The sequence below is a fragment of the Lactuca saligna genome, chromosome 2, assembly GCF_052625555.1.
Source record: "Lactuca saligna cultivar CGN05327 chromosome 2, ASM5262555v1, whole genome shotgun sequence".
In the NCBI taxonomy this organism is placed as follows: Eukaryota; Viridiplantae; Streptophyta; class Magnoliopsida; order Asterales; family Asteraceae; genus Lactuca; species Lactuca saligna.
The window spans coordinates 181,845,427-181,868,806 of record NC_136418.1 but is presented as its reverse complement, the minus strand read 5'-3'; the positions used below and the strand labels follow the sequence as shown (position 1 = coordinate 181,868,806).

General features: G+C 39.6%; 2 protein-coding genes across 2 annotated transcripts; one reads left to right on the top strand and one right to left on the bottom strand.

Annotated features, from left to right (window-relative positions):
- Positions 1 to 935: 935 nt before the first annotated feature.
- Positions 936 to 1,472, bottom strand: LOC145030470 (uncharacterized). The gene has a single exon (XM_078978836.1). The coding sequence runs from the start codon at positions 1,470 to 1,472 to the stop codon at positions 936 to 938; it is 537 nt and encodes a 178-aa protein (XP_078834962.1).
- Positions 1,473 to 21,722: 20,250 nt separating this feature from the next.
- LOC145030469 (uncharacterized) lies at positions 21,723 to 22,112 on the top strand. The gene has a single exon (XM_078978835.1). It carries the CDS (start codon positions 21,723 to 21,725, stop codon positions 22,110 to 22,112), a length of 390 nt encoding a protein of 129 aa, XP_078834961.1.
- Positions 22,113 to 23,380: the final 1,268 nt, after the last annotated feature.

Below are 23,380 nucleotides of genomic sequence, written 5' to 3'. Positions count from 1 at the left end.
AGGGTTTATAGTCTTGGATTCAAAGCATGTACAATAGAGAAACCTAGATCCAAGCATTAGGGTTTGTATGAGCACATAGGATGTCTTATGACCAAAACCCATCAAGGGTGTGAACGCATGACGCATAGGTAATGGAAATGTGTAACGAAGGACATGATCATTGGCTATTAGTAATTTACCATTTATAAAGAGTTACAAGTTTACAACACTTAAATTGATAAATAAAGAATTAACCATGCAAAAAGGAAGATGGTATAAACAATGATCTACTTTCAAAGCCGTTTCACCCTTGGCATGAAATGGGCCCACGACCCTTATCTAGGAAAGGTTAGATTTTTTAGAACCGGAAAATTTTATTAACGGAACACTACCCAACAAGTTGCTAGGCAGGTCGTGAGAAAAAAAATAACATTACAATTTAGTTTGGTTTACAATCAATTCAACGGACAAATACACCATTCGGCCCAATTTAAACAACAATTGACTCTCCTGTGTCTAAGCCAAGTGAAAACGATGGACTTAACACTATCAATGATCTGGAAATGGGAGGTTCGTTTGTTTTTTAATACGCCTTCACATCTTGTTTTCCATAATATCCATAATGCACCAAAACAAACACAGATTAGGTTGTTTCTCCTTCTCCGACATCTCCCCTATGTTTTTACGAATTCAATCAGTTCCCCGATGGTTTGAAATTTCGGTTTCGAAATGTTGCACCATTTAAATATCAATTCCCAGATATTGCTCGCCACTGGACATCGTATGAGAATGTGCTCCGCATCTTCATCTTCAAGTTGACATTGGGGGCATGATGCATTTAGTATCTCAACTCCTCTCCTTTTTAATGCCAGATAAGACGGGATGCGTCCCACATTAGCTCTCCAGATAAAGGAATTGACCTTTATGGGGATTTCATGAATCCATGGGATGATAACTTAATTTGTTGTCGGTTCAATATTATCGAGTTTTGATCTAATTGCCTCAACAAGGAAAATACCATCACCTGATAGAGGACAGATCCAAGAATCTGGATCTGGAGATGGCCGATGTTCACCAATGATCTCGTACAACAGCTGAAGGCTATGGCTCTGCTCATCCATTGTAGGGGGTGATCTCCATTCCGACGAATAACCACCTGCTTGCACTCGTTGACTAACCTTGCAACTTTTACGCTTTTCAAGCTGATACAGTTCTGGAAGTTTATCCTTTAAAGGTTCACCATCACACCAAGCGTCCATCCAGAATAGGGTATCGTTGCCATTCTTCACGTTTTTCTTTAGGATGTCTCGAAAGCTTATCCCAGCTTGGGATAAATCATTCATCACCCCTGCAATATTGTTCCACACACCTGCAATAGTTCTTTTTGATAATACGTTAGCAGGTTTATTGTAAAGATTATGAATACCAGTAATTACTTTACTCCACAGAGCTGATTTGTTTGTTTTTAGTGCCCACCACCATTTGACAATCATTGAAATGTTGAAGGCCCTGAGCGATCCAAGACCAAGACCCCCCAAGTCCTTTGGGCTAACAATCTTTTCCCACGACACCCAAGCAATTTTAAACTTGTTGTCGCACCCATCCCATAAGAACTGTCACCGATTTTTTCAAGAATCTCAATAACTCCCACCGGGGCCACAAATATAGAGAAATAATACGACGGTAAACTGCCAAGGACTGCTTTGGCTAATGTTAGCCTTCCTCCAAATGACAATGCTTTCGATTTCCAAGGCGAGAGTTTAGAGTATATGATCACTTGCTCTTGTAACTCTAAATGTGATTTCATATTTATTGATTTACTTTTATGATAATCAAGTTTCGTAACTCTATGCATACCTCAATGTAAGTAATTATTGGTTCCTCGTTGTAATTGACTTTCTTATGATTTTATGGTACTTTTCCCGAGCTATGTGGCGCATCGATTTCAAAATTATTATCACTTTTGTATCTTTATGTGTATTGATTGAACGATAATGCAACGTTTCCCTAAATTTGTAGGCAATCCACTTACTTCCCATGAGAATTGGTGGTTATAACGAACCTCTAGTTTCCCTCTTTTATAACAGATAAGTACTGATATAATAATGTACTTCTAAATTAAAAACATACCTTAATTCTTTACCTTGGGCAGCTTCCATTTCGAATCTTTATCATCATTTATTCACTAGCACTAGATACGTCAACTGATAACAAATAAACCTCTTAACGATATTCTTCACACTTTTGAATTAGAAACGTGTAACCCCAACTCACACATGTCATTTCTAGTATATATAATTTTTTTTTTTTGATAAATCAAGATTACATAATATAAAGTACTAAAAGAATACTGAAGAAATTGATACAAGCGTATGCATATAGTTGGAGATCTGATACAAGTGGTCGGGAATGCAAAAAAGCCAAGAATACTAAATTAATCGATATTACAAGATTATAGAGTTTTTTTAATTTCTCTTTTTTTAAAGGTGTGATGAAACCAACATAAGTGACACTTATTTATATCGAGTCTAGAGAGATATGGCCAATTAATATGGTTAAGAAAAACGCTTAAGAAAATTGTTATAAGTTATATAATTATATAATTACTTATATATTAGATCATTCCATTTTTATAGAAGAGTGTTTTTTTTATTTGACAAATACTGATTATAACAAAATGTAAAAATAATCAATCTTAATATTCAAAAAAAGAATTCCAACTTTACATTTTACAGTTTCATACTTTCATAAACTGGAATCAAAGTTCTTCTCCAATCACGTTAACATTTGGAAACGCATATTTAAACGGGAAAAAGGCGGTAACATTCGCTCCCTAAATTCCGGAATTTTCTTTTGGCTCGGATCCCTGTTTCTCCCGTTATACATCTCTCCATAATCTTTCTCTAAAACAGAACGAGCTTTCATATTCCCAATCAGTGATTACTGATTATTGCAGATGTAAACCAGTTCTCTCGAATTAAATTCAGTTTTTTTCTGAAAGGTTAATCAAATCCTCAACTCTTCTCTCTTAATTTTGGTTTCAATGATGTTCATTTTCATTTGTTGTGAAGGATCGAATGCTGATTGCCTGATTATGTTAATACTGATTTCAGTGATCCACTTCATTGTTGTTATTTTCGTTATCATTATGAATTTGCATTGTAAAAAACCAGTTCCATGAATTCACTCAGTGATATTGATCTGCAGGGATTGCAAATTCAATTCAGTGCAAAGCTTACAGATAATCAAACTTTTTGATTAACTCCGAATTGATGATCAAGAATCATTTGAAAACAATCCAGTCAATCAAGAACATAAAACAGAGTAGAAGAAAACAACCCATAGAACACCAAGATTTATACACGGTTCAATTCTATTCAATCGATTTCTTATCTACATCCACCGAAACCTCTGTTATTTCTTTCTTCTTCTTCTTCGCCTTCAAAACAATTCTTGTTTCATCTTGCAGCCACAATATACAGAGCATATACAGAGAAATAATCTTCTTAAGACTAACAGAATTTGCACGGAGTTGATCGCTGGGTATGGAGGGGGTAGAATCAAAATCACAGTCACAAGGGCAGGATAGTCAGATTATGTCAGAAAATTCCAAATGCCTTGCAGAAAATGTAGAAGGTAAGATCTTTATGGAACTTGAATCATTACATAATCTTTCTTTCACGATACAAATCAGTTATCGTTCATTTCAATCTATATACTAATTGATCTTCAAATTTCTGGGAAACTAGGGTTCCAGCAATGCGTCAAAGAAATCCATAACCAGATCGAACAAGATGAAAATTTCTTCAAAATAATAGCCGAATTTTACGATAGCAAGAAATTGAACATGGAAAAACTGGTTAGCGAGTTATCACGCATGCATGGGGCATTGGCTGATCAAACTGTTGATTTGATTAAAGAAGTGAGCAAGAACACCCTCAAAATTACAACGCCTATCAAAACACAGCATGTTGATTCTTCTACTTCAACCTCTACTCAAGTTACTCAAATGATTAAAACACCCGAATTCATGACACCTGTTGGTTATGACTTTATTTTGGACACAAGTGGAGGTGGTTTTCAAATTTCTACAAGAGAAGGCACAGAATCTTCCTTCACGTTATCATCAAATTCCAATCAGTCAGAATCTTTCATGTCCATCAACAAGAATCTAAACCCACCAGTCAAGAATGATGAATCGAAGGCGAAAGAAATCAAAGTCCATGACCCTGAACCTGAGGCGTTACTCAAAAAGATTTCAACTCTTGAAAAAGAACAGTTCAGCTTGAAGAAAAAGATTCAGTATTTACGAGACGAAAATGCCCTTCTTGAAGCTGAGAAAGCTAACATGGATGAGCTTAAACACATGGTTAGCGAGTCTAATCGTAAGATTGAAACAACGGGAAAGGTGTTAGAGGTGTACAGAAAGCAATTATTAACAGCAGACGATGAAACTACAAAGCTGAAAGAAGAGCTTGCTAGAAAAGTTGTATACCAAACTCAGTTGGTGAAGAAACTTGAATCAATTGAGGAAGTTATATCGATGTTAACTGGGAAATTAGATGCACAGGAAGCCAGGGAAAGAAAATTGCATGAGCAAGTAAAGTTAAGCCTTGCTGGTATATCAAAGCGAGATGATGTAATCAAAGAACTGAGTACCCAGATTGATCTGCTCAAAAATTCTCATGCGACTGAAGAGGATAAATGGAATCCTGCTATTGAAATGTTGAAAACAGAACTTAAGGAAAAGTGTGAGTTAGTTGATGATCTGAACAAGAAGCATGATGCTCTAAAGATATGTACAGATGAACTGAAACTGAAACTGAAAGGTGTGGAATTGGATAGCGAGAGGGAAGTGACGTCTGAAGATGCAGTTTGAAGATCTTGTGTAAGGAAAATGGATGTGTGTGTTTGGCGATGTAAATACAAAGAATATGGGTTGCAGTTGTAAATAAAGTCAAATGCTGGTTTGACTTTAACCATGTAGATGTGTATTTTGAATTTGAGATTGACTTAGTCTCATTAGTTTCTTCTTTGTTTCCTTGTGGACGGATATACATACACAAAGCAATAAAAGAAGCCAGTTCATGGATTCAATTTTTTTTCTTTTGGTTCTAATTTCTTCTACAAACAGCCTAAAAGTAAACCGAGATGCAGTTTAAATATTTTGTTTTGGGGCAAGGAATGTGTCGGTTTGTGACCTAGATACAAAGTATGGGAGTTGGTTGTATATAAACGTCTGTGTTGTTTTTTTACAATAGAAAAAAGAAAGAGTAAATTACTGAAATCGTCCCTATAGAAAAAAAAAAAAAAAAAAAAGTAATTTTTTTTTCACTCGGATCGTCCCTGTCATTTGATTTTGTTGCGTTTTTCGCCCTTTACATACATAAAGTTAGGGACCAAACATGCAATTTTGAGCAAACCATAGAGACGAAAAACGCAACAAAATCAAACCATAGAGACGATCTGAGTGCAAAAAAAAAAAAGTTAGGGACCAAACATCAATTCTCGATGTTCTTTTTATGCACACTCTCGGTTTAACATATAGTATGACTTTCGTTTAGATCGCTAAGGCTAGAAAGTATTTTATCGTAAATTCACTTTTTATGTTTCCCGGTGTCGGACTGGTTTTGCCATAAAACTTCGACGGGTCATAACTTCTTTGTTATAATTTCGGTTTCGACGTTCTTTTTATGTACGAAACCCTTGTAACATATACTAAAACTTGGTTAAGATTACTCATTCTAAATAATATTCCATCAAAAACTCATTTATTATGCTTATTGTCTCTAAATTGATTAGCCCAAATCTGTGAGCATTACAAATGACCATTTTAACCCTGACTCCACATGAACCAAGACTGAGACCCAAAAGATCCACAAAGGCCCACTGATGGCCCAATTTTCCAAATAAGGCCCAACCCCATATGGACCTTATCCTAAGCCCATAATTTTCCTTACTACAATTCAGATTACCATCAAGCACCCATTGGGACAAACTTGGTCAAAAACATAAATTGAAAGTCAAATCAACGGTTCAAGTTGACCCAACTCGTCGAGTTTCTCCATCAACCGCATATATTGGGAAAAACCAAGTCAACTCGTCGAGTTGACCACAAACTCGCCGAGTTCCTCTATCGATCTGAAAATGTTGGGGAAAACCGAGCCAACTCGCCGAGCTTATCCAACAAACTCATTGAGTTCTCCAAAAACCCACATCTTAACACATTAAGCACTTAATCCATGAGGAAATGACTCCCAAACATAGATCTGACTTCCTTGAGCTGGACAACCACATAAAGTTGCCAACTTTACATTCATGCATGTCTAAATGAAGCTCTTAAGCTTGGAATGGACTTAATAGATGAATTAATGCATGCATAACACCAAAATCCTCATAAAGTTTGCACCTTTAAGCTCAAGGGTACCAAAACCAACTTAGATCTGAAGGAACAACCCCTAAAATGACTTTACTCCATCATCATCCCCCAAAAGAGGCAAAGACACAACAAAAACCAAAATAAGGAGATCTAATCATCCATAAGTAAAGGTATGAACTTTATACCTTAAAAGTGACTGCAATAAATGGAGTGATTTTGGATCTAAGACTTCATTCTCCAAGCTAGAAACATCAAGATCTTCTAATTCCTTCACAATGCACAAAGAACACTAAACTTCGTTACAACGCTCCAAAAACTTGACAATAAAGGCTACAACTCGTTTTTGGGTTTAGACAACAATGGAGGCTAATAAGGAGGCAAGAAGAAAGACTTAAGGACTTTAAATAGTATGTGTGACATCCCCAATTTCACGGCCAGAAAAGACCGATTTGTTTATGCTTTTTTTTTTTATAAATCAGAGTGATCGTTTAAAGAAAACGGTTGCGGAATTTGTTCCCAAAATAAAATATGATAACCATTTATCAAAACATTTCTCGAAAAGAATGTATTTTCATTAAATAATAAAAACTCGGGATGTCATGTTCGTTACAGACCAAAAGCATAAACAATATAAAATAGACCTTACAATAGTTATTCAACTACTGATCTATAATCTAAAATCTATCGTCAAGTCCACCAACTTATACCCTTGTGTCATTACCTGTAATGAAAAGAAAACTGAGTGGGTCAGGCTTGGGAGTCTGGTGAGCATATAAGGTTCTCAACCCACAATAATATAATTATTATATGTAATCAGCAAACAATCAACCCAATTACCCATCCCCATTATCTTCTTAAGGTTTTACCCTAAGAACCAACTATCATTCATTCATTTATTCGTAAGGAATTTGGCATGAATTCCATTGCTGCCAAAGCTTATTTATCAAGTACTAAATCCATAGTTATCTGGTGCTAACTCCATAGTCGCCAAAGTTTACTCAACATGCGCTAACTCCATAGTCGCCAAGGTTCATCAAATAGGCACGAAGTCACATCGTCGCCAAGGTTTATACAATAGGCGCTAACTCCATAGTCACCAACTATTCCATCTACCTATATTCTACCCAACAATTTTGTAGATATAAATACTTACACAATTTAAATCATTTAACACCTGTATAAAACTCCAATTTCCATGCCCATCTCAAATAGACAAATAACATATAAACACATAGCACGTATTTCATAGCAAATACGTCATATTTATGTGTTAGAAGAAAGTAACTACACACTCACACATATAAACAACAATAAACTTAATACACTCAAACCATACTTGTATTATTATCGTGTTTATGAAAGGTAGTATACACTCACTTGATCAGAAGATGATCGGACAGCACTACGACTTGCAGAAGTAGTATTCTTCGGTAGATCTGGAAGATCTCCACAAAAATCGAACTTCTCACGGGCAGAGCTTCGGCTCGGGAACCGCACTTCTCGGGATCTTCGGGATCTCGGGACTTGCTTCGGGGCTCGAGAATAATACCGAGGCTTCGGGGTATTTCTGGCACGCAAATCGATGCAAAACGGGAAAGAGAAGAGAGAAAATGAACAAAAGAACCGGCTGCCCTCGCATCCTATTTATAGGAGGCTGGAGCCTCGGAGTACGCGGGGCGTACGCGTCCGAATTCGTCACTGCATGCATCATCCGAAGAACTCGAGTGCGAAGGTCGTCATGCTTCGCTGTACGCGGGGCGTACCTCGGATGAGTCCGATGACTCACCTTCGGATAATACCGGGATTTAATAATTAAATTTAATTATTAATTAATTAATAAACTTCGAAAATTCATATCTTCTTCATACGAACTCCGTTTTCGACGTTCTTTATATCCACGCGTAGGTGAGACTACGCTCTTCGACTTTCGTTTAGACTCCGTCGGATAATTTTGACTTTTATTTTTTATTATTTATTTTTAATAGGTCGGAACAGAAATTTTCGTTATAAATTCATAACTTCTTCGTCCGACGTCCGTTCTTGCCTAACTTTTCGTCGTTTCGCTACTAACAACGAGATCTTCGATTCTCATTTAGATCGCTAAGGCTAAATATCACTCTAACGTAAATTCACTTTTTACGTCATTCAGCGTTGTGCCGGTTCTGTCGCGAAACTTTAACAAGTCATAACTTCTTCGTTATAACTCGGATTTTGGCGTTCTTTATATGCACGGAAACCGTGTAACATATACTAAAACTTAGTTAGGATTATTCATCCTAAATAATCTTCTATCAAAAAGTCATTTTTAACGCTTATTGTCTCTAAATTGACTAGCCCTGATCTACGGGCGTTACAGTATGCAAGACCCTAAAAATTTGGGTTTTCTTCCCAGCTACCAACTCGCCGAGTTGAGGCTCCCCAACTCGTCAAGTTGATTCATTAAACTCTCACGATCCATCCATCTTCAACACGACAAGTTGATCCCTCCAACTCGTCGAGTTGACCTAGAATTAGGGGTTTTCTCAACAATTCCTCTTCAAGATTTCGAATGTTACAGTTTGTGTAATATTAAAAAAAATGTTTGTTTAGTAAAATAAAGTAATTAAATTAAATTAAAAAAAGAAAAAAAAAATAGAGTGTTAGGAGTGTTACCACTCCTTACCAAATATTAAGATTATGTGATAAATGGAAGAAAAAAAATGAGGTGTCACTCAAAAAACTAACATTTCAAGGTGTTATGAATGTTACCACTCCCATTAACTTAAATTGAAATTTATGTTGATTAATGTCTGGTTTATGTCATATTTATCTTTATGAAGGTTTAGTTGGCAACCATTACCATGTATGTGGTGTGCTATGGCATTGAATAAGATTTATTTTGTTAACATGGGCTAACATTGCAATGCCACATCAACATGTCATTTTTAATTGAAAAAAAATATTGTTTTAGGTACAGTAAATAGACTAGGGATAAGGAATTTCTTCAAATGAAATGGTGTGCACATATCTTGAACTTGATTGTTCAACAAGGATTAAAAGCAATTCAAAGTGGGGTAGAGTCTATTTGTGAGAGTCTTGTTTATTGGACTGCCACTCCAAAGAAAGTGGAAACTTTTGAGGAATCGAAAGATGGATTGTCCGTTTCAAGTAAAAAAAAGTTAGTTTTGGATTGTAAAACCAATTAAATTTCCAATTATCTCATGCTTATGAGTGCAATTCTGTACAAGGAGGTTTTCAATCACCTTGTACACACTGATAAAAACTACAAACAAGAACCTAGTGATCAAGATTGGCTTTTGCAAAAAGTGATGTGTGAAAAACTCAAATTGTTTTACAGTGTGATTGAGATATTTTATGGAGTAAAATATCCAACTGCTATTTTTTTCCCAAAATTTTGTGAGGTTCGGATGTTGCTCAAAGAGTGTCTTACATCACCTTATGCGGAGATTAAGGCAATGGCTACCTGTAACGACCCGTTCCCGGTATGTTAATTCATTAGTAATTGTTTTAAAGTTTTGCAAGATGGACTCGGCGAGTTCATAGCCTGACTCGCCGAGTAGGGTCGCGACTTCGAGCACGCGTGAGCTGGGGACTCGGCGAGTCCATATCCCGGACTCGGCGAGTCCATCCGTCTGGGTGAAACCCTAAATCCCCGGGTTGCCCACTATTTAAGTCACCTTATAGCCCCATTCTTGCCTCCTTCACCCTCTAAAGCTGTGAGAAAAACCCTAGTTCATCTTTGAGAGTTTGTAAGTGATTTGTGTGATTTTGTGAAGGCTTGAAGAAGGAGAAGAAGAAAGGAGCAAGGAGAAGAGGTGGAGTGCCAAGATCCTTGGATCTATTCATTGAGAAGTCCCATAGTCCAGATCTATTGCCTTTATGAGGATACTTTTCATATTAACCCTAGATCTATCCCTTTTATGCATCTTTTAGCCTTATTTCCCTTGTTTATGTGTTTGTACACGTAAAGTTGGAAACTTTACGTGGTAAACCAGCTTATTGGACTCAGATCTATCATTTGTATGTTTTGGATTCAAGCAAAATCGAGTGAAAAACAGTTGCATGGCGGCAACTCGGCGAGTCGGGAAGAACGACTCGGCGAGTCGAGTCGCGAGTCCCCGATTCCTTCCTTTTTAGCAGTGTTGAGTGGAACCATTGAGTTAGAGAGTGGACTCAGCGAGTTGAGGGTAGACTCAGTAATGGAGGGACTCGGCGAGTTGTTCATACAACTCGGCGAGTCCAAGGCAATCTTCTTAAGATCAAGAACAACTCGTCGAGTATGTTCATACGACTCGGCGAGTCGGATGAAGATTGTCTGAGTTCTTGGATCAAGAGGGTACTCGTCGAGTCGATGCCATACTCAACGAGTAGCAGTGAGTAGGATTGAAAAGTGAGAGTAGGACTCGGCGAGTTGGGTGGCCCAACTCGGCGAGTCAGTCCAAATGAGAGTGACTTTGACCAAGGGTAAAAGAGTCATTTTACCCAAGTGTAGTGTTTAGTATTTGATTGAGTGTGTTTATGGGCTTGTAGCCGGGGAGATACAGGAGTAGCAGCAGTTAGCTTCCAGAGCCACACACTCAGCAGCCAGTTTACGAGGTGAGTTTCCTTCCAGTAGGGACGGGTCTAAGGCCACAATGTCGGCCCGTTCAGTTAGCAGTAGTTTCCGGACTTAGGTCCGATGCAGTAGCTAGTATGTTTGATGCCTTCGTGGCTCAGACAGGATTTGTATGCTATGTTTTATGTGTTAAGTGTTATGTGTTCCGGGCTACGGCCCGATGTAGTATGCAGTGTTTGTGTTCATGCTAGATGATGTGTTATGCTTGGCCATGTTCAGTCAGTCAGTTCCGGACTTCGGTCCGATGCAGGGGACAAGGTCCCAGTCGGTTCCGGACTTCGGTCCGATGCAGTTAGTTCCGTACTTCGGTCCGATGCACGGGACAAGGTCCCAGTCAGTTCCGGACTTCGGTCCGATGCAGTTTCCGGGCTTCGGCCCGATGCAGTGGGCTAGGCCCAATATGTGTTTATATGTTATTGTATGGTATGTGGTAGTTTGGGGGAGCTCACTAAGCTTCGTGCTTACAGTTTCAGTTTTGGTTTCAGGTACTTCCGCAAGCAAAGGGAAGAGCTCGGGGTGATAGCATCGCACACACCACAACTTAGCTTTTATCCTGGGGATTGTTTTAGTTGTTTTGATTTGATATAGTATGATACAGTTTTCCGCACAGTATTTTTATTATGACTGGGATACATCGCGTATGTTTTTATGTTATGATACTCAGATTATGGTTTTGATTATATTGAAAAACAAAATTTTTGGGTCGTATTTTTGGGTCGTTTCAAGTTCGTATCAGAGCCCTGGTTTGAGGGATTCGGATACACTTCCGGGTGCATCTGAACTCAAACTAAGGGGAAATAAAAGATTTTTATTTTTAAAAGAAAAACATCTTCTAAAAAGAATTTTGAAAGCATCTAGAAAGAAAGAAATTTTTAACGAGATAGAGGTGTGTGCATGCGATCAGCCGAGCTCAAGTAAGTACTCCCAAATTACCCATACAAGTTATTTGTTCAGTTTCAGTTTCAGTAGAACAACATGCTAGTATAGGACTAAGGATCTAGGAGAATGCCTTATGTGCCTGCTTTATATGTTACAGCTTTATGAATATTACATGCTAGAATTGAGTAGACAGCAGTAGGATAGCCTGATTAGGTTATGCCTGATAGTGGGAGCTTAGCATCCTATGCTAGTGCAGTTTCTTGTTACGAGGATAGTTTTGCTTGAGTCTGTTTTCCTTGTCCGAATGTTGCTTGCTTCGTGCTTTGTGGGGTTCTGAGTGATGGGAGTTAGCCATTAGGTGAACACGTCACACCACATGTGGTCAGGGTTGAATAATCTCAGAGTGCTGGAACTGGCCCTATTGCGCAGCTCTTGTTTGAGTCCAACCGTTATAAGGACGGGTCTTTTACTTGAAGGATTATCTGATCCTCATCACATGTGATGGTGTTTAGGTGGTGGCTAATTGGCATTATGAAGAGACCTTCAGCAGCTGAGGACCAGTCGTGTTGAGCCTGAGGTTTCCCTAGGGCAAGCCTAGGATGAGAGTAGCAGAGAGTGGCAGTAGTAGAAGCGACTTGGTGGAGTCAAGGCAGTTCTTGAGGAAAGTACGGATAGATGTGGAAGGTAGTATGGGCCCGTACTACTGAAAGCAGAGGATCCATACTCGAATCAAGGAAGGCCAAGACAAGACCAGGAAGCTAGTAGTAGTATCACGATCCCTTGAGATATTTCAGTGTTCTGATGTTGTTATGATATGTTTCAGAATGGTAGTTTTGCGCCCGAGACCAGCAGTCGGCAGCTCAGATGCCGGAGGGGGATCAGGATCGGGATCGGGCCCGGAGGTCGGGCAGATGGATGAGCAGACCAGAGAGTTCCTTTCTTCTGAGGTTACCCGCATCATACTGGAGCAGACTCCTGTGATCTTCGGTTCGATCAAGGAGGGTATTTTAGAGCTGATGGATGAGAGATTGGGTATTTTCCGTGCTGAGATGGCGGCCATGATGGGGTCGCGCACACTTACGTTCAGGGAGTTCAGGGCATGCGGAGCTCCAGATTATCATGGGGCGCGGGACCCCATAGTGAGTACCAGATGGTTGGCGGATGTGGCCAACGCTTTCCGCACTAGCAGGTGTCCTGAGGGGGACAAGGTCAGATTGGCGTCCTGTCTTCTGAAGGACAGAGCACGGGATTAGTGGGAGGAGGTTGGACATGCCATCGGGGATGATGCGGCATTGGATGCCATGACCTGGGCTGATTTCTCTACCAGGTTCAGGGCGGAGTTTGCACCGGTCATTGAGGTGCAGCAGTTAGCTAGGGAGTTTCAGGACCTTACCCAGACTACAGAGACAGTGGCGGAGATCACCGCCAAGTTCAAGGAGAGGGCTCTTCTTGTTCCTCAGTATGCAGCCGATGAGGAGATGAAGAAGGTCCGTTATCATGAGATGTTGCGGAGTGATATCCGCATGTTTGTGAGCTGGTCCAGTTGTAAAACGCTGGACGACATGATTGCTAGAGCTCGGGAGAGGGAGATTGATCTTGAGATGGAGAAGAAGAGGAAACCGGAGGCGGTTTCGGGTTCAGGCAGTTTGGGCAAAAAGCCCAAGGTTTCAGATCACAGGTCCAGGAGTCAGCAGAGCCACAGTCGGTGTGGCAAGTGTGGGAGATTGCACGAGGGGGCGTGTAAGGCAGGGAGTTCTGGCTGCTACAAGTGCGGTCGGATTGGGCATTTGAGTAGGGATTGTACGGCCCCTGCTACTACGGTTACAGCATCAGATCTGATTTGCTTTCAGTGCAATCAGAGGGGACATAAAAAGTCCCAGTGTCCCAGTTTAGCTGCAGCAGGGAAGGTGGTTGCACCTGCCCCTGCCACCTTGAGGATTACAGATGGCCGGCAGGGCCGATCTGATGCGCCAGTGGCGAAGAGTAGGGCGTTTCAGATGACAGCAGAGGAGGCGCGAGCGACTCCTGATGTGGTGACGGGGTCGTTCTCGGTGAACGGCATTTCTGCTTTGGTATTGTTCGATTCGGGGGCTACCCGATCATTCGTATCGCTTGCGCTTAGCAAGAGATTTAGCAGAGCTCTAGGGGAGCTGGATTGTCCATTAGAGGTTGAGATAGCAGATGATAGGACCGTGAGGGTCGGCAGAGTACATAGAGGGTGTTCCCTTCAGATATTTGATGAGCAGTTTTCAGTGGACCTGGTTCCTATTCCCCTGCGAGGGAATAAAGTTATTGTGGGCATGGATTGGCTAAGCCCCAATGGGGGGTGATTGATTGTGAGCTTCAGCTAGTGAGGGTTCGCACTCCCAGTGGGGGAGAGATAGTGATTCAGGGCGAGAGGCCCCAGCGAGGACCGACCTTTTGTTCCGCCGCAAGGGCGAGGCGCTATGTTCAGCAGGGTTGCGCCGGTTTTGTAGCTTACGTCTTGGATGCCCGGGAGAAGGGCAAGTCGACGATTGATGATGTTCCTATTGTTCGGGAATACCCAGATGTGTTTCCTGAGGATTTGCCGGGGATACCTCCTGAGAGGCAGGTTGAGTTCAGGATCGACCTAGTTCCTGGTGCGGCTCTGATAGCCAAAGCACCGTATCGATTAGCTCCCCCTGAGATGCAGGAGTTGTCTACACAGCTACAGGAGCTGTTAGACAAGGGTTTCATTCGGCCGAGCAGTTCGCCTTGGGGAGCGCCGATCCTGTTTGTGAGGAAGAAGGATGGGTCGCATCGTATGTGCATTGATTATCAGGAGTTGAACAAGGTAACGGTGAAGAACCGTTACCCACTTCTGAGGATAGATGACTTGTTTGATCAGCTTCAGGGAGCGTCTTGGTTCTCCAAGATCGATCTACGCTCCGGTTATCATCAGATGAGGGTTAGAGATGAGGATGTACAGAAGACTGCTTTCAGGACCCGGTATGGTCATTATGAGTTCGTGGTGATGCCATTTGGGCTCACCAATGCCCCAGCCGCGTTCATGGACCTCATGAACCGCGTGTGCAGGCCGATGCTGGATCGGTCAGTGATAGTATTCATAGACGATATCTTGGTATATTCCAAGACACAGGGGCAGCACGAGGAGCACCTGCGGGAGGTGTTGGAGACCTTGAGGAGGGAGAGACTTTTCGTAAAGTTCTCCAAGTGTGAGTTCTGGTTGCGCGAGGTGCAGTTTCTTGGTCATCTCGTCAACCAGAAGGGTATTTTGGTAGATCCAGCCAAGATAGAGGCCGTGATGCAGTGGGAGGTCCCGAAGTCTCCATCCGAGATTCGGAGCTTCCTGGGGTTGTGTTAGGTGCATTTCATGCATTCATTTTTTATAGTTTTAGTTCATAAAAGTGCATTACATTTAGGTTTAGACTCATGCATTTTGTATAATTTCGGGATTTTTCATGATGCAATTCCATTCACACGCTTTTAGAATATTTCAGGGACTTATGAAGGTTGGATCTTGTTGGAGGAAGTTATCAAGAGTTGGATACAAAGTTATAGAAGTTTTGGAGCTTTGAAGAGAGAGAATGAAGAAATGAAGAATTTGGTTTCACAGGAGTTTACACGGCCGTGTAAATTTATGCCTTTGATTTACACGGGCCGTGTAAACGTATATGCAAGGACATTCTACTTCGAAGATCTGGAAGACTTAAGCATTCTACTTTTCTTGTTTACACGGCCGTGTAAATGGAACCCTTTGATTTACACGGGCCGTGTAAACGTCTCGGCAGTTTTAAAGTGGTTTTGTCTTCTTATAATTGAGACAATCGGTTTTTATGGAAGTTAGGTCGGATTTTGGGAGGAGAAGAGAAGATTTTCAGAGCTTTTGCAAGTAGATTAACACTTGGAAAACACTTTAATTTCTTTTTGTAAGTCAATTTGAAGTTTAAACTTGTTTGATTTGTAGTCCAACCTAGATATGTGTGGTTGATTTTATTATCATTTCCGAATCTGAATTCTTAAGTATGTGTTGTTAGATTGTAACTTGAATTTGACTTATGTTTAACATCTAGTAATCTTTGATTTGATCTTAATCATGTGTTTGATTAGTTCTCTTTTTCACTTGATCAATGAACTAGGGTTCTATTCAATCTAGTTAATCAAATCATGAAATTCGTATATGTTTTATGATTTGATGTTAGTAACACTCACTTATTTGGTTGTAATTAGATCAAAATTAGTGCAATCAAAGATTAAATGTTTATATTCCCAAGCTTAAGAGGAATGTTAAACATTGTTGGTAATTAGTGCAAGAACTTAATGTCATTTAATGATTTAATGCAAGAGCTTATTTGGGTTGAATCAAATAAATGAAATTTTATTTAAAGAGCTTATTTTGAATAGAATACTTTTGCCAATTTGGATATTAGAGTTTATTAATATCCAACTTACTAACCTAGATTGAACATGAGTTATAATCATATTACATCTTTCAACATAATACATATATAAGAGTCAGAATCGGAAATGTACTTCTTTTACTGCGTTTGTTTTCAATCTTTCTTATTTATGAAGTTTAATTCAAGTTTAAATACAAACCCCCATTTAAATATTACTTGTATTATGTGTGAAAATATGGCAAGATGAAAAGTCCCGTATCTCTGTGGACCGACCCTGCTTACTCTATACTATCTTTAGTATTAGAAATAGCAGTGATTTGAGTTATATTAATATTATTTTATCCCATCATTTGTTGGTTTGACACCCAAACAAATTGGCGCCGTTGCCGGGGATACGGTAGTACTAATTGTTTATGCCAAGATCTTTTCGCACAGGTACACCTTTACCAGTTGATTTGGAAATAGAGAAATCTGCTAAACAGAGAAGGAAGCAAGCCAGACTTTTAAAGAAACAACAACAATCCAGAGCTTCTTCATCAAATCCATCAACTACATCCTCTCCAACATCCAAAAGTATCACCCCACCATCTTCACCTACTCCTACCATGGCAGACAACCATGAAGGACATCAAAATCCTCCACATCCACTACGTGAACAAACCTTTAGACAATGGGCTACTCAAGATGTCACCCAACAACCTTTGTGCATAAATTACCCTGCAGCAATCAACTTTGAACTCAAGTCTGGACTCATCCATTTGTTACCCTCATTCCGTGGTCTTGAGAATGAAGACCCACATAAATTCCTTAAGGAATTTCATGTTGTTTGTGTGGGTATGAAGCCACATGAAGTCACAGAAGATCAAATCAAGTTAAGGGCATTCCCCTTTGCTTTACAAGATTCAGCCAAGGAGTGGTTGTATGACTTACCACCGGGGTCAGTCACAACATGGAATGAACTTGCAAGGATGTTTCTGGATAAATATTTTCCCGAAATGAGAGCTTCAGCTTTACGTAGAGAGATAATTGGCATCAAGCAACAAAAGAGAGAAGCCTTGCATACTTATTGGGAACGGTTCAAGAAATTGTGCTCAAGATGTCCACAACATGGGATTACAGAATATCAGTTGCTGCAGTATTTTTGTGAAGGAATGTCATCTTGGGATAGGAGATTGCTCAATGCATCAAGTGGTGGATCTATAGCTGATAAGACTCCAACAGAAATCAGAGTTCTTATAAAAAACATGGCAGAAGAGTCCAAGCATACAGTCCAAGAAGAAGAGTGGTATAGTGATGCACCAAGGGGGTGAAAGAAATTTCTACTCCAAAAATTGAAAGTCAACTTTCTGAGTTGACTAAGGTAGTAATGATGCTTGCAAAAGATAAGGGCGTGCAACCACCAATAGTCAGACCTTGTGGCATTTGTACACAAGTTGGACATCCCACTGATATGTGCCCCATGTTACAAGAAGATGTAGAGCCAGTTCAAGCTATGGGATTTTCAAGTCAATAACAAGGAAACTTCCAGCCAAGAAGCAATCCAAATTGGCACCAACCTAATACCAATTTTCAGCCTAGACCACCACCTTATCAACCAAGACCCCCATTTCAAAATCAAATGCACCATCAACAAAATTATCAACCACATTTCCAACCAACTCAACCTCCTCATCAATCTCAATATCAACCTCAAAACATGCATCAAGGAAGTAGTTCAAGCGGATCGGGAATGTCTTTGGAAGACATTGTTAAGAGTTTAGCCACAAGTACTCAAACATTTCAAAATGAGACCAAAGCAAGCATCAAGACTTTGGAGCAACAAATGACTCAACTCGCCACATCTGTGAGTAAATTGGAGTCACAAGGCAAACTACCCGCGCAAACTGAGAAGAATCCAAAACATAGTGCATGTGCCATCACTTTGAGAAATGGTAAAGAATATGAAGGTCCTAAAATGATTGAAGAAGAAGAAGAGATGGAGTTAGAGAAAGAAGAAGAGAAGTCAAAAACCCCTTCCAAGCAAGCTCCTATTGAAGTAAAAGTCACTCTTCCTCCGTTTCCCTCAAGATTAAGCAAGTCAAAGCGTGAAAGAGAAGACAATGAAATCATGGAGATGTTCAGGAAGGTAGAGGTAAATATCCCTCTTCTTGATTCCATCAAACAAGTCCCTAGGTATGCAAAATTCCTTAAGGAATTATGTACATCCAAGAAAAAGTTGAAAGGGAATGAAACTGTTAAAGTAGGGGAAAATGTGTCTGCAGTGTTACAAAAAAGATTACCTAAAAAATGTAAGGATCCGGGTGTTTTTACGGTTCCTTGCAAATTAGGTAATCTTCATGTTCCACGAGCTATGCTAGACCTTGGAGCTTCTATCAATGTTTTGCCATATTCCATCTTTAAAACATTAAATATTGGCACATTGAAGAAGACCGGGGTAATCATTCAATTGGCTGATAGATCTTTAGTACATCCCAAAGGTGTGTTAGAAGATGTGTTAGTCCAAGTGAATGAACTAGTATTTCCAGCAGATTTTTATGTACTTGATATGGATGATGATGATTCACCGAATTTGAGTTCAATTATCCTAGGAAGACCCTTTTTGAAAATAGCCAGGACGAAAATTGATGTTTATGATGGTACATTGTCCATGGAATTTGATGGGGAGGTGATAAATTTCAATATTTATGACGCTATGAGATATCCAAGTGATATTTCATCTTTGAATTTTGTGGATGTCATTGAACCATTGACAGAGGAGTGTTTTGATCTGTCTAATCTTGATGTGTTAGCTCTTATTTTAGACAAGAATCTTCAAAAGGAAAGAGTGGAAAAACTTGCCAATAAATTTACAATTGACAAAGAGATTATGGAGGTTGTGTCTTGTATGGATGAGAAGAAGAAAATGAGGTTTGATGTTCAAAAGCTGAAAATACCAATGTCTAATGAGAAACTTGTTCCCTCTATTGTGCAGGCACCGGAATTGGAGCTAAAAACTTTACCCGAGCATCTCAAGTATGCATATCTTGGAGATAAGGAAACTCTACCAGTGATCATTTCCACCAAGTTGTCAACAAAAGAAGAGGAAGAACTTGTCACCACCTTGAAGGAATATAAGGAAGCAATTGGGTGGACTATAGCCGACATCAAAGGGCTAAGTCCTTCGCTTTGCATGCATAAAATCCTTATGGAAGAAGATTACAAGCCTTCCCGAGAAGCTCAAAGGCGTCTGAATCCTCCAATGATGGAGGTTGTGAAAAAAGAGATTTTGAAGTTGTTGAATGCGGGAATGATTTACCCTATATCAGATAGTAAGTGGGTAAGTCCGGTCCAAGTCGTGCCGAAGAAGACAGGTATTACCGTTACAAAGAATGACCAAGGTGAATTAGTCCCCACCCGTGTGCAAAACGGGTGGAGAGTTTGCATTGATTATCGACGGCTCAATTCCTCAACCCGGAAAGACCATTTCCCACTTCCCTTCATTGATCAAATGTTGGAAAGGTTAGCGGGAAAAACACATTATTGTTGCTTGGATGGATATTCCGGTTTCCATCAAATACCCGTTGCACCTGAGGACCAAGAAAAAACTACTTTCACATGTCCTTTCGGAACATTTGCATATAGACGAATGCCTTTTGGGCTTTGCAATGCTCCAGCCACTTTTCAAAGGTGCATGGTAAGTATTTTTTCGGAATTTGTTGAGGAAATCATTGAAGTTTTTATGGATGACTTCACCGTTTATGGTAATTCTTTTCATTAATGTTTGGGAAATTTGAAAAAGATTTTGCAAAGATGTATTGAAACCAATCTTGTTTTGAATTATGAAAAGTGTCATTTTATGGTTGACAAAGGTCTCATACTAGGTCATATTGTGTCTTCTAAGGGTCTAGAAGTGGACAAAGCAAAAATAGATGTCATAAAATCTTTACCTTATCCCACTTGTGTTCGTGAGGTGCGCTCATTTCTTGGTCATGCAGGATTTTATAGAAGGTTTATTAAAGATTTTTCCAAGATATCTCGTCCCATGTGTGAGCTCCTACAAAAAGATGCAGAATTCGAGTTTTCTAAACAGTGCAAGCAAGCTTTTGATCAGTTGAAAGAGTTGTTGATCACAACACCAATACTTCAATCACCGGATTGGAGTTTGCCTTTTGAAATCATGTGTGATGCCAGTAATCACGCAGTTGGTGCAGTGTTAGGGCAAAGAAAAGACTGTGTTCCTAATGTCATTTATTATGCTTCAAAAACACTTGATAGTGCACAAGCCAATTATTCAACAACTGAAAAAGAATTGTTATCTATTGTCTTTGCTTTAGACAAATTTCGTCAATATCTGCTAGGTTCTAAAGTCATTGTTTATTCTGATCATGCAACTATTAGGTATTTACTTGCAAAGAAAGATTCGAAGCCTAGACTCATTCGATGGGTATTACTCTTGCAAGAGTTTGAAATTGAAATCAAAGACAAGAGCGGAAAGTCAAATCTTGTAGCTGATCATCTTAGCAGGATTGTTTCTCCCGAAGATTCAACTCCCATTCATGATGCATTTCCCGATGAAAATCTGTTTTCAGCAAAAGTTGCCCCGTGGTATGCCGATATTGTGAACTACATTGTCACAAATCAATTTCCACCAGATTTAACTCGATGGCAAAAAGACAAGATCAAGAAAGAAGCCAAGAGGTATGTTTGGGATGCGCCATATTTGTGGAAATATTGTGCTGACCAAATGATTAGACGATGTGTGGATCAATATGAGGTAGCTTCTATCTTAACATTTTGTCACTCTTATGCTTGTGGAGGACATTTTGGTCCTCAAAGGACTGCAAGAAAAGTTTTAGAGAGTGGATTTTACTGGCCAAGTATCTTCCATGACTCTTATGTTTTTTGCTCAAGCTGTGATAGATGTCAACGAATGGGCTCTTTAAGCTCAAAGAATCAAATGCCTTTAAACCCCATATTAGTTTGTGAAATTTTTTATGTTTGGGGCATTGATTTTATGGGACCTTTTCCATCATCTTCGGGTTTTATTTATATTCTTTTGGCTGTGGACTATGTTTCCAAGTGGGTGGAAGCAAAGGCTACCCGTACTAACGATTCAAAAGTTGTGATAGATTTCTTGAAGGCTAACATTTTTTCCAGATTTGGTGTTCCAAAGGCCTTAATCAGTGATCGTGGTACACATTTTTGTAATCGTATACTCGGGAGTGTTTTGAAGAAATATGGTGTCACTCATAAAGTTTCCACAACATACCACCCACAAACAAATGGACAAGCTGAGGTGAGCAATCGACAAATCAAGGGCATTTTGGAGAAAACCGTGAATACAACAAGGAAAGATTGGAGTACACGCCTTGATGATGCTTTATGGGCGTACCGCACTGCATACAAAACTCCAATTGGAATGTCGCCATATCGTATTGTTTATGGAAAGCCGTGTCGATTACCCGTTGAGTTGGAACATAGGGCATATTGGGCAGTCAAGTAGTTCAACATGGATTTAAGTGAATCGGGAAAGAAGATGAAGCTGGACATACAAGAATTGGAAGAAATCCGCAATGAAGCGTATGAGAATGAGGTTCTTTATAAGGAAAAGACTAGAGCATTCCATGACAAGATGATTACACGCAAGGTATTTCACAAAGGTCAAAAGGTACTACTTTACCATTCGCGCTTTAAATTGATTCCTGGTAAATTAAGGTCCTGTTGGGTGGGACCATTTGTTGTCACTAATGTTTTTGAGCATGGTGCAATAGAAATCACAAGTGAGAAAACCGGGAAGATTTTTAAGGTAAATGGTCACCGTTTGAAGCCTTATTATGAAGGATTTCAAGTCAAGAATGAAGAGGTGGAGGAAGTAATGGATCCAAAGTATGAAAATTGACAAATAGTTGGGGTCCAAGTCGAGCCAACGACATTAAAAAGGGGCGGCTAACCGGGAGGCAACCCGGGGGTATTTTTGTCATTTAGTATATTTTCATTGTATTTTCTTTGTTTTCAAACTTCCAAGTTGTTTTTCATGCTAAAAAAAAAAAAAAAAAAAAAGGGGTTAAAAATCATTTTTCGGGCAGTAGAGGTTTAGCGGGTTGCATTTTCAAAAAGTGAAAAAAAATCAAGTTTTTTTGGCTTTCTCAGAAGTTTACACGGCCGTGTAAACTTATGCCTTGCATGTACACGGGCCGTGTAAACAATTGAACACGGTTTTTATGATTCAGGGATTTACACGGCCGTGTAAACCCTCTCCTTTGATTTACACGGGCCGTGTAAACGCAAAAACAGGGCTGAACGATTTTAAGGTCAAATCTCGATTTTTCTAACTCATTCTTCACTAATACCTGCGATTCCCTTTTTCCCTACTGCCCCTTTTCGAAAAAAAAACCCTTCCAAATACTCAATCTTCCTCAATTTTGCATCAAAAATCAAGCTCCAAGGTATGAAATTCCTCCCTTTTCTTCATCTTCTTTATCTTCCACATCTTTATCCTTCTGCCATGGCCGATTTTGGGTTTTTTTTAACAAAACCCTAGAATTTTTTAACTTCAAATCTCAACCTAATGTTTCAAATTTCTTGTAGGATAAGCTTGGGGATAGCTTGGGGAAGCATTGGATATCATCTTATCACCATTATCAAGCACAAATTGGTATCATTGTTCCAAACTCTTACTTTGTGCATTTAGATAGAACACATTCCTTTTTTTTGGGTGTTTTTGGTGAAACTTACTAGTTCTTGTACTTCAATTGTCTTAATTGTGTGAAATATTTTGTTGATTCATTTGGGTTATGGCTTCCCGGGGGTAAAAGACATAGAGTTGGCACTTCACATGATGAACAAGACCCACATGCCATAGACAATCCCTATGAATTTGGTCTTATTTTTTAGAACAATCGACAGTAAATCTTGTATGCAAATCTTATTACAAGAACAATGGGTGCTCAAAAATTTGTGGACATCCACGCCCTCAAAGATTTACACATATACAAGGGTGTTCACAAGCTTTTTAAAAACATAGGATGGGAGGGTCTTTTGAATCTTCATGCAGTTAGTTACCAAACGCCGATGTTGGAACTTTTGTCTTCCATTTCCTTTGACTATCAAACCCATCTCCTAACTTTCCGTCTGCTCAACCAAACGCATCAATTTCATGCTGATATC